Source organism: Felis catus, chromosome B4 (genome assembly GCF_018350175.1).
Source record: "Felis catus isolate Fca126 chromosome B4, F.catus_Fca126_mat1.0, whole genome shotgun sequence".
Taxonomy (NCBI): Eukaryota; Metazoa; Chordata; class Mammalia; order Carnivora; family Felidae; genus Felis; species Felis catus.
The window spans coordinates 60,478,758-60,495,293 of record NC_058374.1 but is presented as its reverse complement, the minus strand read 5'-3'; the positions used below and the strand labels follow the sequence as shown (position 1 = coordinate 60,495,293).

General features: G+C 40.2%; 2 protein-coding genes across 12 annotated transcripts in view; both read right to left on the bottom strand.

The window, feature by feature from the left end:
• ARNTL2 (aryl hydrocarbon receptor nuclear translocator like 2) overlaps positions 1-1,740 on the bottom strand; it is a 129,051-nt gene extending 127,311 nt beyond the window's left edge. For 3 of the 10 annotated variants that reach the window (XM_023256883.2, XM_023256876.2, XM_023256878.2), the window contains exon 1: positions 1,372-1,622. In XM_023256883.2, the coding sequence (XP_023112651.2) occupies positions 1,372-1,448 (77 nt within the window). In that variant the 5' untranslated portion in view covers positions 1,449-1,622. Of the gene's footprint in view, positions 1-1,345 lie in introns of all 10 variants that reach the window. The other 7 variants (XM_023256877.2, XM_023256875.2, XM_023256886.2 and 4 more) reach the window with 5 other exon arrangements.
• A 6,117-nt stretch (positions 1,741-7,857) lies between these two features.
• Positions 7,858-16,536, bottom strand: part of STK38L (serine/threonine kinase 38 like) — an 85,397-nt gene continuing 76,718 nt past the window's right edge. For both annotated transcript variants that reach the window (XM_023256873.2, XM_023256872.2), the window contains 4 exons: positions 16,388-16,511; positions 15,107-15,202; positions 11,705-11,796; positions 7,858-11,600 (listed from right to left, as the gene is read on the bottom strand). In XM_023256873.2, the coding sequence (XP_023112641.2) occupies positions 11,473-11,600; positions 11,705-11,796; positions 15,107-15,202; positions 16,388-16,511 (440 nt within the window). In that variant the 3' untranslated portion in view covers positions 7,858-11,472. The remainder of the gene's footprint in view (positions 11,601-11,704; positions 11,797-15,106; positions 15,203-16,387; positions 16,512-16,536) is intronic.

The following is a 16,536-nucleotide window of genomic DNA, read 5'->3' as shown; positions in this document are numbered from 1 at the left end:
CAAGATTCGCCAATTTCACAAAGCAAATGGGAGCTGTAAATTAATAATTGTATTAAGCTAAGGTTTGTGGAGCACTTATTATTTCTCAAGTACTGGGTTAAGCACTTTATATGTATTTAAATGCATTTATATCTCATTTAATCCTAACAACCCTATAAAACAGATACTGTAATTACCCCCATTTTACAGATGAAGAAACTAAAGCTAAGGATAAATAACTTAACCCCAGTGACATGTCTGAACTTAACACCATATATACTGTCTTCTCTTTGCAAAACAGCGCTTACCCTCATCTTTATGTCATCCAGAAAGACTTCACATATTCACATGACAGAATGTTGGAAATCTCCCCATGATCCAAATCCCCATTAGCTGTATAAAGTTTTCAAGAGCACCTCTTCTCATTGCTGTATCTCAGAGAAAAATCACAACTCATCACCATATTCCAAAAGGACAGTGCGGATTTAATCAATGGCGTCCCTGAAATTCTCTCTGCCACTCAGTTTTCCTTTAGTTATTTCTGTGTTTTTCCCTGCCTCCCTTTTGACCAAACAGATACTCTATAATCATCCCAGAATTGCGAGTGGTCTCGCAATGGACAAGACCACACAATGTTGCCAGTGTATGCATACTGGAGGGAGGAGAAAAAACAGCAACGCTTCCAACTCAATTCACGAAAACTCCACTTAGATATGAAACAGAACAAACGAATTCAAACGTTGGCTTTCCTAAAGCAGCAACGGTAAAAGGGCCACCTCTCGCTGACTGAGGGTTATTGCGGGGCAATCTGTCATTTTCGAGTGAGAGGTGCGGTGGACCCGCCTCCACGCGCTCCCCTGCCCCCCCTGCCCGCCCCACCGCGGGGCAGTTTTTGAAACGGGTTCCGGGAGATTGAGTGTTTCCAGCACAGAGGATACAGGCTCGCAGGACCCGAGTTCCTTCAATGGCTTATGACAACTGCTTCCTACAAAAAACGAAATCTAAGAAGTCCCCGCAGCAGTCCCTGCAGACGACGAAGTGGGATCCCGGTGGTCGGCAGAGGGTCCCTCTCCAGGTCACCTTCGCCAAAAGGTCCAGCCGGGGCCAAGATGGGAGGCTGCGGGTAACCCCAAGGCGGGCGGCGACCCCGGGCACTCCCCACCTCCCTCTCCCCGGGAGAACGCGCGGGACGCCGCGCAGCACCTGTGTCCCCAAGGGACGACCTTGGTCCTGGAGCCAATCGGAGGTGATGCCGGGGCGAGAAGAGCCCTCCGCAAACTGTGCCCAGCACCTGGCGTCGCGGCGCCCACCGCTCGCCCCCAGCGCGGCGAGGGATGCTCCCGCGCGTCCGGCGCCGTTCACCCACCTGGGGCCGCCCGCCCGAAGCCTCACCTCTCGCCGCAGCCTCCCCTTCCGCCGCCATCGCAGGAGCCAACCGGCCGGCTCCGCAGCCCCGGGGCTGGCGGCATAGAGAGCTCGGGGCCCGCCCTGCGCCGGCCCCGGAACGGGGACGAGGGCCCCGGGGGAGCTCTGCAGCCTGGGCGCGCAGCAGCGCGGGCTCGGAGCGCGGCGGCCGCGGACTGCAGAGCACACGGCCTGGGACTGGCCTGCCCGCGGGTCTGGGCTGCGCGGGGCTCCGAGCCGGAGAACCGGGCCGGGCGCGGGGCGGAGTCACGGCGGCACCGCCCCCGACCCCTGCAGCGGCAGGCCGGGCGCACAAAGGCCGGCGAGGCTGCACCTGGAGCCTTTCTGGAAACCGGCTTTTAAAAACAGGTTAAAACAGTCTGAGTGTTGGGAGGGTCGGAGTTGTTTCCCTTGGGGGCAAAGATAAAGGATAAAAGGAGATCGCTGCAAGGTGGGGGTCCTGGGGGCCCGTGGGGGAGCTGGAAGAGAAACTTCCCTGGTACACAGTAGGGCTAGGCACGGGCTTCGCTGCAGAGACACGGGTGCGATGACAGAGAGGGGTCGCCGAGGAAGCTGTTTTGGCTCCTGCAACGGTTGGGTAACTCCAGAAGCAGGATCCTCTGGGGATCATTTGACAACCTTCCATCCTGTGCGGACGACGCTGCTTACCTCCGCGCCCGCTGATTCCTAGACCCGTGCCTGGGTTCCAGTTTGGCTAGTAGAGGTGGGGGGTGGAGGAAAGGAACAGCAGAGAAAACACAAACGCTTTGTGTCAACCAGCCTAAATCTACTACTTTTCCCACCAGCAGTCTTCACTATAGCGTCTTAACTAGCTGCATATGCGTCCTGAGGGCTACTTGGTACCAAACCAGCGCAAGGGGGTTGGAACAGCGATCCCGGACAGTAGTCAGGACCAGAGGAAACTGCTGCCCTCTTAAGGGCGGACTGGGATTTTACGCTGCTGGAGGTGCAAGTCGATGCTGGGAAGTCCGCTGCCCTCGGTAACACACTCCAAGGCACTTCCCTAATCAAAACCACTCTTGAAACATCTCAGTCCCAGCCTTGACTTGGAACTCTACCTGAATCCACCAGCTTCCGCTGGCCGCTCAAAAAGAAAAATTCCACAGAGGAGCCTGGCAGATAGTCTTAAATCTGGCCCAGGTGTCCGTGAATATGTTCAAACCCTGGCTTTCCAGATACATATACAGTCTGGAGATGGTCTACCAAGTGGGGAGGCATTCTAACACCCAGGCATGGGTTAAATGTCACCTTAAAGGTGAAGCAGAATTTTAGGGCCCTGGTGAAAATGTACAGTACAGACTATATATTGTCTTGAGGACAAAGTGTTTTTCCCTTTGTCATCTCATGTGAGCCTCACAACAACCTTTGTGAGGTGGCTGGACAGCTGTCAATGTTGCCTTATCAGTAGGCAAGCACAGGCTCACAGATGAGCATTTGGGCCAGGATCACTCAGTAGATGGGAGAGGCCAGACTGTAAAAGTCAGATCTTCCTAGGAGTTCATACTATGGTACCCAATACACTTGCTGGTGAATCACTGCAGTCCTCATTTCTTAGAAATGATGATTCACTTCCACCCAAAGCCTGAAAGCCAAAGAAAAGGAAGCCAGAACCTAAATATGATAGCAGGAAGTAATGCTCAAGGAGAACCACAGGATTCTGTGGCAGCAAATCACTCTTCAAGCTTAACGTGCATTCCCCTTAATGTTCAAGTTTAAGTCCTACTGGCTACTTTTTCTTTATGCTCCAGAGCTTTCCGTTCTAGGACTTTTTTTTAAAGAGTAGTTATATTACACCTCATAGGATAAGACAGAGGTAGAAAACCTGTATCTTGAGAAATGAATGGGAAGGTAATCTCTCATTTCCAAACAGTGGTTTTCTAATCCTTGGGCAAAATGTAGGAAAAATGATTTGAAACATAACTTGCAGAACACGTAATATATATATATATATATGTATATGTACATATATATGTACATATACATATATATATGTACATATACATATATATGTACATATATATGCATATATGTATACATATATATGTATATGTACATATATGTGTATATGTACATATATATGTACATATATATGTACATATATATGTATATGTACATATATATACATATATATGTACATATATATACATATATATGTATATGTACATATATATGTATATGTACATATATATGTACATATATATGTACATATATATGTATATGTACATATATATACATATATACATATAGCAGAACACGTGATATATATATGTATATGTACATATATATGTATATGTACATATATATGTACATATATATGTACATATATATGTATATGTACATATATACATATATACATATAGCAGAACACGTGATATATATATATGTATATGTACATATATATGTATATGTACATATATATGTACATATACGTACATATATATGTACATATATATGTATATGTACATATATATGTACGTATATGTACATATATATGTATATATATATATATATATATATATAGTTCCTTATGGTCAATGACGTTTTCTCACCCAAAACCAAGGGACAGCATTGCTCTTCAGGAATCATTGTTAATCCTAGGGTGACCTTAGTTGGCTGGTTAATTTTGCTTCACTGCCAAGTACTCAGGCAAGAACCATACTGGGATTTGTAACCACTGCCTCTATAAATTCCTATACTTGGCAACCTCCTGATGGGATTGTAACAATGTAATTTATATTTTTTGTAACAATGTGATTTAGTTTGAGAGTTCCTTAAGACCATGTAGATATTTTAGCTGGTTCAGGAGGGAGAAAGAAGGAAAAAGGAAGAAAGAAAAAAAAGAAAGAAAAATCCACCTGCTTGAGTGTAGTTACACTAAAGCTACTATTTCCAATGATGCATAAATATTAAAGTAACTACCCATTAATGAGCTCCTAAGTGACTGGAGAAAATAATTACATTATTATCATTTGAAACTACTCTTGGAGGGCGCCTGGGTGGCTCAGTTGGTTAAGCGTTAGCTCAGGTGGTGATCTCCAGGTTCGTGAGTTTGAGCTCTGCATCAGGCTCTGCGCTGACAGCGTGGAGCCTGCTTAAGATTTTCTCTCTCTCCCTTCTCTGCCCCTCCCCTGCTTTCTATCTCTCTTTCAAAATTAAAAAACAAAAAAGCCCACTACCTTTTCTTCCCTGTCACCCTCCCTCCCCCGCCCCCCCCCCCCCCCCCCCGCCAGCATTCTATGGAGGGTCAATACTGGGGAAGATTCTTGTTTTTGCTAAGCAGGTTGATGAGTGGGAGCGCAGCTGGGAGAAACAGGGAGGCCAAATGTGTTTAGAGGAGTAGATGGGCCCACTGTGGGCATCTGGTGTGGAGAAGATAGCTTGAGCTTGGCTTATGAAGGGGAAAGGAAGCCAAGAAGGTAAGTGCAGGAGCGTGTACTCATGAGAAAGGGGAAAGGAGGCAGCGGCAGCTGCCACGGAGAAATTTGAGAAAAATCTTTTAAAAGGGTATTAAGGGAACTTCACTGTGTAATGCAAAACCTCTTACATTATTGCCCTGGAAAGTAGCAACTTTAGTGAAGGCTACACTCCTTTTCAGTGCTTTTGGAGTTGATTTCTGTTATTAAAAATGGGAACGTGTAGAGATCAGCCTTAGATGGAAAGTAGGGCTGCCCACAACATGCAGTTATTTAATGCACTTGTTCACAAACAATTTATAGAGCGCTGCCGTGGATCAGGTCCTGCTGTAAAGCACCGACTTGTACTTCACCCACTGTGCATCCATCATGTCATTTAGATGTTCTCACAGCAATTGGTCAGGTGGGTATTATTTCATTTTGGAAAAGCCCAACCAGCGTCCTTAGCTCAGTGGTTCCCAAAGTTGGATGTTCATGATAATGTGCAGAATTTCAGACCTGTCCCTAGAGATGCTGAGTGAGTAGTTCTAAATCCTTGTTTCGGATAAGCTCCCTAGTTGAGATGTTTTGACTACTCTACTTCAGGAAATATGGCTTCAACTTGTCAAAAATCCATTTTCCTAAGCCTAGGTTGTGGTGGGGTAAGTTGTATACGTATTCCTACTAGCCATAGACCAGAAGTAGCAATAAACTAAAATTCTAAGAAAAATACAAAAAGGGACAAGCGTGGTTGTGTGGACAGCTCTTTATACACTGGAGTTACTGCTTAATGTTATTTTTCCCTTAGAGATTATGTTTGTATGTGTCTGATAAGTGTCAAAAGCTGACCTAAGTTTTACATTTGCAGGTTTTGAACACTCTGAAGACAAGTATGGTATCCCTGGTCCTCCTCAGTCCTTCTCATATTGTATGGAATTGGATAGGAGTGATCTTCAAGTTCTATTCATGATTATCTTACCCAAGAGGACAAGAAAGGAAAAGGACAGTTTTCCTTTCCTGTTATGGGTTCCATTGTTTGGAGGAGAAGTCATCCTATGTTCAAGGGGTTCATAAGGAACATTTTAATATGAACAGTAAGGTAATTGAGAGAAACATTGTGGTAGTTAGCACAAGCTCACCTGAGGAATGTTTTGATTTCTATTAGTCAAAGCCCCTCTACCCAGGTTAGACAAGGCAGTTGAGCCAAAATTAATTAGGCCACCCCACTCCTGGATGGATCTTGGGGAAGTACACTGATGAGCATCTCTATTACTGATATAACAGCAGAGGGGGAGATGGACCAATGAAGAGATAATTAGGAGCTGGGAGGGACGGCAAAAGCACTGAACAGACCAACCCCTGGTCACTGGGCCATGCATACATCTATTCTGTTTGTATGAGGTCCAGAGACCCACCCCTATACCTGGTTCTCCAATGGACAGGAAACCTGAGATTATAGTAGCTGAGTTGTGATCTACACACTGGTACTTAGCACTGCTGTTTCTGATGGGCCAGGAAACATGTTAATGGATCAGCTTTCAGTTCATATGTAGCAATGGGAGAACCAGCAAGAACATCCAGGTACAGTGGCTTAAGGCGAGAACCATTGCTATAAACATGTATGGTACCCTTTTATCTTGGAGCTTGGTAACAGAAGTCCAGTTGGTTCTGGTATCAGGTGGCCATGGGCTTTAGGTAAGCCTCACCCTAGTACCAGGGATGTGAACCCTGATCAGTTTTAAGTCAGTCACCAGGAACGGATGGATGACATAATCAGGACCGATAAAATGTGGGGGTTACATTGCTTAGAATGCTTCTAGAAAAGATTGTCCTTGATTTTAAAAAGAGGGTGCAAGAAGTAGTTTTTTTTTTTTAAGTTTATTTATCTTGAGAGAGTGTGCATGCACGCAAGCTGGGGAGAGGCAGAGAGAGAATTCCAAGCAGGTTCTGCACTGCCAGCGTGAAGCCCGACGTGGGGCTCAATCCCACGAACCAGGAGATCATGATGTGAGCTGAAATCAAGAGTCAGGTGCTCAACCAACTGAGCCACCCAGGTGCCCCAAGTAGTTTCTAGGGATTTACGTGTTGTAGAACGATTTGATGCTTAGGGTCCTTGTATAGCCATTTTGCCTTTCTGAAAAACAAGACCAAGGACAAAGCTAACACTACTAACAAAGTAGAAAAATGGAAAGAACCTGTGCTCTTGATGTTTTCAGATGCCAGATTGACTACCCTGGAAGCTCCCTATCTTGTGTCTTCATGTTACATGAGATAATAATTTTCCTTATTTTTGAAGCCGTCTTGACTTGCATCTTCTGGCACTTGCAGTCTAAAGTACCCAAAGTGACAAGTCTGTCACTAGCTTCCCATGTATTTTTCTGAGGTCTAGAAGCACATGAGGTAATTTGTCAATGAGGCATGCTGTATGATTTGGGGGAGTGAAGGAGCTCTGGACTTGGGTTCACGGGCAATTTATTACCTGGGTTTGGGTTAAGTCATGCTCAGCCTCATGTTCGTCATCGATAAAATCATAATGATGTGTATTTCAGGGTGGTCGTAAAAACCAAAATAATGTTAGTGACAGTACTTTGTATACAAATGTGCGTTCCCTTTATCAGAAGATGCTCTTGAAAGAAGATGCACTTAGTCTCCAAGTTTGCTCCAATGTCCAAATTTTCACATTCAGTTATTTCATTGTTTTGTCTTCACAACAGCATTATTGAATGATGTAAGTCAGGAAGGAGCACAGTTAGGGTACTTGGGCTACTTACATCACTAGTTTCCATGCTATTTTGAGACATTTTAAATTTAATTTTGAGGCATTTTCAATTTCAAGTCTGCTTGCAAACTGATTTTGGCTAGGTGGGGTAGTTGTATACAAACCTGTACAACTACTTTGATTGTTCAAATACAACACAGTTGAAACTTCAAATATTCATTTTGTTCTCGATGTGATATTTAAGTGGAAAAGTTACACATATTTACAAAATAGTTTCTTGAATTTTGAATAACACCTGTCTCAAAACTTGAAAATAAAACCAAAACACCTCATCAATAGAAATATTATAAACATAGTTTTTATTCTTTTCTTACCTTCAATGAAAAAGGCCTGATGCCACCAAAACATTTTTTTGAAACTCAGTATCTAAACACAGAACTTGAGAGCCCAATGATTATTTTTCAAGACAAATGCTGAATAATTTATATTGCTTTTAAAAAATAACTAAGATCTATTTTTATTACTTCAATTTCTTCTTAAAGTAGCAATATGCCCTCACATTTTTTCATACAAATCTAAAATATATCTAGTAGTCCCAAGTGTTTTGTGTTTACGTTTGTTCTAAGTGTTTGTTTCATTAAAACTTTTCAGAAATAAGTGCACTTCTAAGGAGAAAATAAATGTGAAATAAAGACAAGAGGAAATAGTCATGGTTATAGAAAAACAGTTGTTCTGAATGTTCTGGACCTTAACAACTCAGAGAGAATGTGTTTAGATGCTGGGGGGTCTCTCTGCTGATTCAAATCTCAACTCATTAATTTATAGATCATCCAAAGAAAAATCACCAGTTCTTCTAACCGGTAGATACTGCTTGATTGTTTCATGGTTGTCTACAATAAAACACCAAAAATAAATGAACTTAATTTAAATTCACAGATTTACACGAAGATACATAGATTTTTAAAAACAGAAAGAGTATTCTATTATGGAAATAAATGATACCCTATCTTAAGCCTTAGCAACCAAAAAAGTTTTGAGTATTCCACATGTTATTTTCCATTCAACTAATAGCTTATTAAATCGGCTATATATTCCATTCAGAAAAGGTTGATTGATAAGAAATTCCTTGTTTTCAGATACCACTATGCTCCAATGAATTTAAAGACTTAAAGCTATGTTCATAAGAAAAGCATAGAAGAAAAATAACATAACTTGCTTTAATACAAAGGTTTTTTTTTAATAAAAAAGTCAAAGTCTACATTAAATCAGGAAATCAATAAATCTGAATTATACAAGCTTTCTATATACTTAGAAAAACCAAAAACACAGTTTATAATAAAACTCTTTAATTCAAAATAGAGTCTAATTTAAAGAAAATGTCATTATGCCCAGTTGATTAGATTGGGTTTGTCATTTAAATTAAATGGTTCACCTGAAATATGGTTAAGTGTATAATAGAGAAACTTCAATCTGAGGGGTACTTTGCAAATTATCTAGCTAATTTGCATCATGAATCAAATTCTTAGCTTCCAAAGGGCAGACACAGTCTTTAATTGCTTTTAGATAGGCACTTAAGAAATGCTTTTGACAAGGAGGAAACCCCAAAGATTGTGAATCACTCTGTCAACTCCAGGGAATAATGAGACTCTAAACAAAGTAAACTTTCCAGAACTGCCCTTCCACTGCCAAGAAATCATAACTATTTCCAAGTTCTTACTGCTAAGAAAAATGAGGGAGATAGAAACCAAAATGCTCTACTCTTACTCGATTAAATAGTAAACTTCAGCTCTCTCTCTCTGTCAACTTGAATTAATGACACTTTTCTATACTGAAATAGCTACTATATTACAACTAGAGAGTGATGTAATTTCCTCCTATCTTACTCATTCACTATCACACTAGCAAAACAGTCTGTAAAAAACAAAAAAGGGGGGGGGGATGAGGTGGGGTGAGAAAATCTTATAAAAGTGAGAAGTTACAGAGTTTTAAAAATCAGATGTGGTTATAATATAATTTGACCAGAGTTGGTCAAATTGAGATAACCCTAGAATTGTAATAGTTTTCTCCTACTCAGCCACATCATCCAAACAAGAAAAATGGAGATGAACTATTAGATGAACACATAGTAAGTACCAAACAAATACTAGGAAAGAAGGAAGGAAGGAAGGAAGGAAGGAAGGAAGGAAGGAAGGAAGGAAGGAAGGAAGGGAGGGAGGGAGGAAGGAAGAAGGAAAGAGAGAGACTAGGTGGAGGAAAAAAAAAACAAAACCCAAACCCCAGGATGGCCCTGCTGAAACACTGTGGAGCTACCTCGCAGCAACATTTATAAAAGCTTCTGTAGATGTACGTAATGATGCTATACAGTGCTTCCCCATCAAGAAGAACACACCTACAAATAAGTCATCATTTTAGATTTTGATCACAGGTAATTTGTAATGGTTGTAATTGCTATATCTTTAAAAAAAAAAACTTATCAATTAACAGTTAAGACAAATGTTAGGTCATTCTTTGATAAAATGTTGCTCCTCAACTAGTACTTTTGAAACCAAAACCTCAGAGAGTCATTTTAGAATTAAAGCATTGAGCTAGAAAAGATTATTTCATTCTTAGGGAAATAGCTGAAGAATTTGATGCTGAAGGCATCCCCCCATCCTCTCCTCACAACCCGCCCTCCGCCCCACCTGTGTTTACTTCCTTAATTTCACTTACGTTAACCACAGTGATGTAGCTGAACATGAACAATATTGCCCTTGAATAAGCTTGACCTCTATCAAAGATCTGTCGTGTCCGAATATGGCATTCCCATAGGAAAGGAAAATCTACTCGGTGGTGAACATCCACTCTGTTCAGGATCTTTGGTACATTTGGAGTGTAAGAAAATAATGGCACAATAATACAAGTACTATCAAAGGAAAAATTTTTCACCAAAAGAAATAAAAGTTAACCGGCCATGATATGTAACAACTTTCTAGAAAACCAAAGTAAATAGGTCTCTGTTCTTCGTAAGTCCATTTACATGATCAGAAGATTGACATTTAAAAAAATAGTTTAATAAAAATACACCAGTTCTACAAGCAGCCTTCATGGTCGTTTCTTAAATTCAACTCACCATAATCAAATCAAAATAATGCCATGTCCTCTTGTTAAAAAAGAAGTCCTTTTGTCACAAGAAAAGCAACTTTACATTTCATATAATACAGTACATCTCCCTATGAATATACAGACTACGTATATAAAGGTCATCAGTATTTCTGAATGCAAAGTAAATATATTAGTGGAGTGCTTGAGTGAAGGTGTTAAACTTCCTCCTTCTTACAAACCTGTCACTCCCAACTGTGGAGTTTGTGAAATAACATGATGATAAAGTCTATTTTTTTAAAGAACCAGTGTATTTCCTTTCTAAAATTTCTTAAGACCATTACAGAAATTGTCTTCAGATATATTCATTCTACATATGTCCAAACCAATAGGGCAAGTATTCGAACACCAACTATGGAAGATGGCTTTTTTTTTTGTGATTATCTAGACCCATAAGATTTGCAGTAGAACAGCGATACTGCGGTGCTACCTACAGGTTAGCCTACGCTGCTTTGAATGATATGTTTCTCCTGAATCGATTAGAGGTGTTACAGTACAAAAGCCACAGCACACACAGGCAGAATGGACCTTAATACGCATGTAGGCAGTGCAGTTACAGAGGGATGTACGTTTCTTTTATTCCAGTACCTTCATATAATAAAGTTAACAAAAATAATAAAATATTAAAAAAAAAAAAGCCAGCTGGCACTGCCAACCAATTCCTGTAGTAGTCTCAGAAATCCTAATCCTGTAGAATTTCCTCTTGTGCTCAGAAGCACCACTGTCCGGGAGTATTTCAGTGTCTTGTTATCTACGCCAAGCAAGCCTGGTGATGCAGCTACCTGAGTTCTCTTGGTTGTGGGCGAATGTGATCTGCGTTCATAATTTCCCCGCTTTCATGTAGGTGGGGATAGAGCCACGCTGAGTCAACCCTTCAAACCTTTTATAGGTATAATTGAGAAAAACCCAGTCTTTGGATTTGTAGTCCGGTTCTGTGGTGTTTGGCACTAGAAAGATAGGAAAATTAACCAAGAGCAAAGGAATTTCATTAGTGAAAATGGCAGCATCTTCATCAACTGTTATCAGTGTTAGTTGTGTTACAGTATCTTACCTGGCTGTAAAATATCAGATTCAGGAAAGTCATCAAAATTTGAAGTATCATCAATGCTTTTGATTTCTATAGGGATTGCTGCTGGCCTTTCCCTATAAAAAAGTATCAAGTAGCATGGTAAATTTTCCTGAACTCTTGATTTTCAAAAAAATAACTCTACTTGTAAATTCTGCATGCTATTCTGTAGCCATCAGAAGAGCCAAGGAAATTTATCGTGGTCTTGAACACTGTTAAGTGGATTTCATCGTTGAGTATGGTATTTTATTAAAACATTACCATTTACTTGGAGTTTCATTTCTTTGTACCCAGACTTTCTCATGCTGTTTTTTTTATTTAAGTGGAAAAATAAGAGGTAAAGAAAGGGAAAGTTGGAACAGAAGAGATTTTGTCCAAATGATTTTATAATTGTATAAAGTATGCTGGACATTGTGGGTACTGGATTCTATCTAAGTAATTCAGAAATAGAAATCTTCTAGTAGAGGATCCATACATTAAAAGTCATGTGTAGAGGGGGGCACCTGGCTGGCTCAGTCAGTGGAGCATGTGACTCTTGATCTTGGGGTCATGAGTTCGAGCCCCACACTGGGTGTAAAGATTACTTTAAAAAAAAGATATTTGGGGAAAAAGAAGCACTTCTGGGAAATTAAGAGGCTCATAAGGTCAAAGGACCAGACGTGTGTGATGAAATCTAAATCCAAAACCATATAAATTTTAAGGGAATCAAGGACATCAGGTTAAAAAAAATTAGTCATGAAAATGCCTTATCATGATAAAAATGTTTAAGTACAGAAATAGTTAAATGAAGCTATCCATTTCTATTGCTTCTATTTTTTTCAACAAACACTTGACTGGATGTATTAGGTGCTAAGTTAACAAGGCCTGTTATGTAAAAATGTATTTTTCCCAGAATCATTCCAAGTTATTTATAGTTAATGTGGCAAATTAATAAATTTATATTAGTTTAGTGAAAAGAACCATAGATTTTGGTGTCCTAATCTCTTGTCATTAACCAGCTGCATGACCTTAGACAGACAAGTCCCTGCTCTACAACTATTTCCTTACTGTCAAGGTAAGAGATTGGACTAGTGGTCTCTAAGTGTCCTTCCAACTGTAAAAAGGGGAGAATCCTACTTCTGTTCAGTGAGATGAGGTAGGTACAGAATAATGCGGCACAGCAGTGAAGAAGAAGAACCAGGACTCCTAAATCAAACTACCTTGGTCCAACTCTGGTTAGGAAATTCTTGCTAGATTATTTATTACCTGTGGCACTGAAGGCAAATTACCTCTCCATGCCTTAGTTTCCTCTTTTGTAAAATAGACACGATAATAATAGTACCTATTTTATAAGATTTACTATGAGGATAAGATTAAAAGTGCACAAAAATTAACAACTCAGAAAACAACAGACGCTGGCGAGGATGTGGAGAAACAGGAACCCTCCTGCACTGTTGGTGGGAATGCAAACTGGTGCAGCTGCTCCGGAAAACAGAGTGGAGGTTCCTCAAAAAATTAAAAATAGAACTACCCTACGACCAAGCAACAGCACTACTAGGAATTTACCCAAGGGATACAGGAGTGCTGATGCATAGGGGCACTTGTACCCCAATGTTTATAGCAGCACTTTCAACAGTAGCCAAAGTATGGAAAGAACCTAAATGTCCATCAACTGATGAATGAATAAAGAAGATGTGGTTTATATATACAATGGAATACTACTTGCCAATGAGAAAGAATGAAATCCTGCCATTTGCAGCAATGTGGATGGAACCGGAGGGTATTATGCTAAGTAAAATAAGTCAGTTAGAGAAAGACAGATATCATATGTTTTCACTCATATGTGGAACTTGAGAAACTTAACAGAAGACCATGGGGGAAGGGAAGGGAGACAAAATAGTTATAAACAGAGAGGGAGGGAGGCAAACCATAAGAGACTCTTAAATACAGAGAACCCAGGGTTATGGGGGGGTGGGGGAGGCGGGGAAAATGGGTGATGGGCACTGAGGAGGGCACTTTTTGGGATGAGCACCGGGTGTTGTCTGTAAGTGATGAATCATGGGAATCTACCCCAGAACCAAGAACACACTTTACACACTGTATGTTATCCAACTTGACAATAAATTATATTAAAAAAAAAAAAAGATTAAAAGAGCACAAAAGTACTTAGAATAGTGCTGGACATACAATAAGTGATCAAAAAACACTAGTTATTACTACAGTTATTATGCCTAGCACATTGTAGGAGTTCCAGCGAAGATCTGCCTGAAGTGACACAGAAGCTGTCTTGAGAGATGAAAAGGAGCTGGCCAGGCAGGGCAGGAGTAGCGACAGGAACGGGGCAGAGAGAAGAGCATTTCAGTAGAATGAAGTGCAACTGACAAAGCCCTGAGGTGGGAGGAGTGGGAAACACCACACTAGATGCCACTGCTACAGATGAGGAAAGAGCCACACTCCGCGGTCCTGAAAGCAGTTAAGGATCCTGAATTTTATTCTAAGTGCAAAGGGAAGGAAGAGAACAGCACGATCGGATTTATGTTCTTAAATTGTCACTGTGTGGAGAACAGTCCAGAACTACTGAAGGTGGTTTGGCCATTAATTGAATAAAGACCAATGCTCACAATGAACAACTTCAAGCAAATTCTTTTTTTTTTTTTTAACGTTTGTTTATTTTTGAGAGAGAGAGAGAGAGAGAGAGAGAGAGAGAGAGAGAGCGAGCACAAGTTGGGGAGGGGCAAAGAGAGGGAGACACAGAATCCGAAACAGGCTCCAGGCTCTGAGCTGTCAGCACAGAGCCCGACACGGGTCTCGAACCCACCAATGGTGAGATCATGACCTGAGCCGAAGTGGGACACTTAACCGACTGAGCCATCCAGATGCCCCTACTACAAGCAAATTCTTACAAGTTACTTGTTTCATTTCACTTTTGCCCACAATGTTTAAAAAAGGCACTGAATCTTCTTATAACTTCATGAAGAAAATGGTATATTAGAGAGAGGTACAGTATACAGTGTGATGTAATAGGACAAAAATGAGGGGTTGTAGTGTGAAATATAAACACGTCTCTGTTGTGCTAACATCAGCCTGTATCACGTAACTCTGAATACAAAAGTTGAAACAGATGCACAATATGTGGTTTTCCCCTTAAAGTGGACATTAGCTAAAATGAGTCATTTAGCTATCAGTATAGTCTCACCCCATATAATCCAGAAAACACTGATTTAACAACATTATAACCGTGTTACCTCTTGTATTTAATCTAGTAGAACCAAAGACAAATTGATTGCTAAATCCAGTAAAAAGAACAAAAAAAAACAAAAAACAAAAAACAAACAAACAAAACAAAACAAAACAAAACCAAAACCCGTTTTTACTTAGACCTCTCCCACTCACAGCCTATGAACATACCTGATGTGCCCCCAGTCTACACCTTCAAAAAAAGGATGACCTTTTATTTCTTCAACTCCACTATTTCCAATTCTGTTTTCAGAATCAATACAAAATCTAGAAAATGGCAACAGAGAAATGATGATATGCAAATTACATCTGAAGTACTCTATTTGCATTTTTTTCAAACACTTATCTTTCTTCTCGGCTTACTGAAGTTAGCTGTTTATTGTGGGAAATGTGGGAGAAAATAGAAATCCTCTGTAATTGCACCGTACAGAGATAACTTACTTACTGTAAACAGTGTGAAACCATTTCCTTTTAGTCTTTTATTACGATTTTTAAAATATGTTAGTATAGTAGTCGCTGTTTTAAGGCTATATATTTTCATTTAATATATTGAGAAAACTTCCCAAAACTATTATTCTTTTTTAACTTCGTTTTCTAAAATTTGCATATAGAAATATTACACTCTATGTAGCCGGTCCACTATTATTGAATACTTCGATGGTTTTCAAGTTTTCATTACTAAAAACCTATCATGATAAACATATTCTACCTAAATCTTTACACACATCATCTGCACAAGCAAAATTCTTAGAATTACTGGGTCAAAGCTCATATACAGTTTAAAGATTTTTTTTTTTATAATATGCTGTCAATTAGCTGTTGTCATAGGTTGTCCCAATTTATATTCCTTGCAGCCATTCACAACAGTACCAAATACTTCATCTTAGTTGAGAAACAGAATGAAATCCTTTGCTTAGAAACAATTTCCTACATAGACTCATGATATAAAGTAGCAATTTTCTTCCCCTTTTCTCTTTAATGAGATAGCGTCATTGCATTCCAACAGGAGTGACCTTTGAAACAATACAAGCCTTCTTCCCTCCTTTTTTTTTTTTTTTTAAGTTTATTTATTTATTTTGAGAGAGGGAATGAGCACGTACTGGGAGGGGCAGAGAGAGAGAGAGAGAGAGAGGGAGAGAGAATCCCCAGCAGGATCCATGCTCTCAGCGTAGAGCTCAACTCAGGGCTCAACCATGACCTGAGCCAAAACCAAGTTAACCTACTGAGCCACCCAGGCACCCCACCCCCTTCCGTCTTAACTCTGTTTTTGCTGCATGCTTCCTTTTAATTGTTTGCAGTTTTAAAAAAAACACCGTTTCTTTATTGATCTCTTTGACTGTATAGATCAACAGTGATCCTTTTCTTCCCACAAAAGTAAAATGGGATTTAATCTTTTAGGTCCCTGTGATGATTTAAAATATGACAAACTCCTCTAGGGAATTAACCACTAACCTAAGAATTAAGTCCTTGGCTTTCTCAGATATAGGAACCTCTGGAGGAAATACCAAAGTTTCTTTCCAGTTCATCACTTTTCTATATGTTTCTTGAGGAGTTTCAGAGCAGAAAGGTGGATATCCTACATATCAGAGAAAACAAAAGTT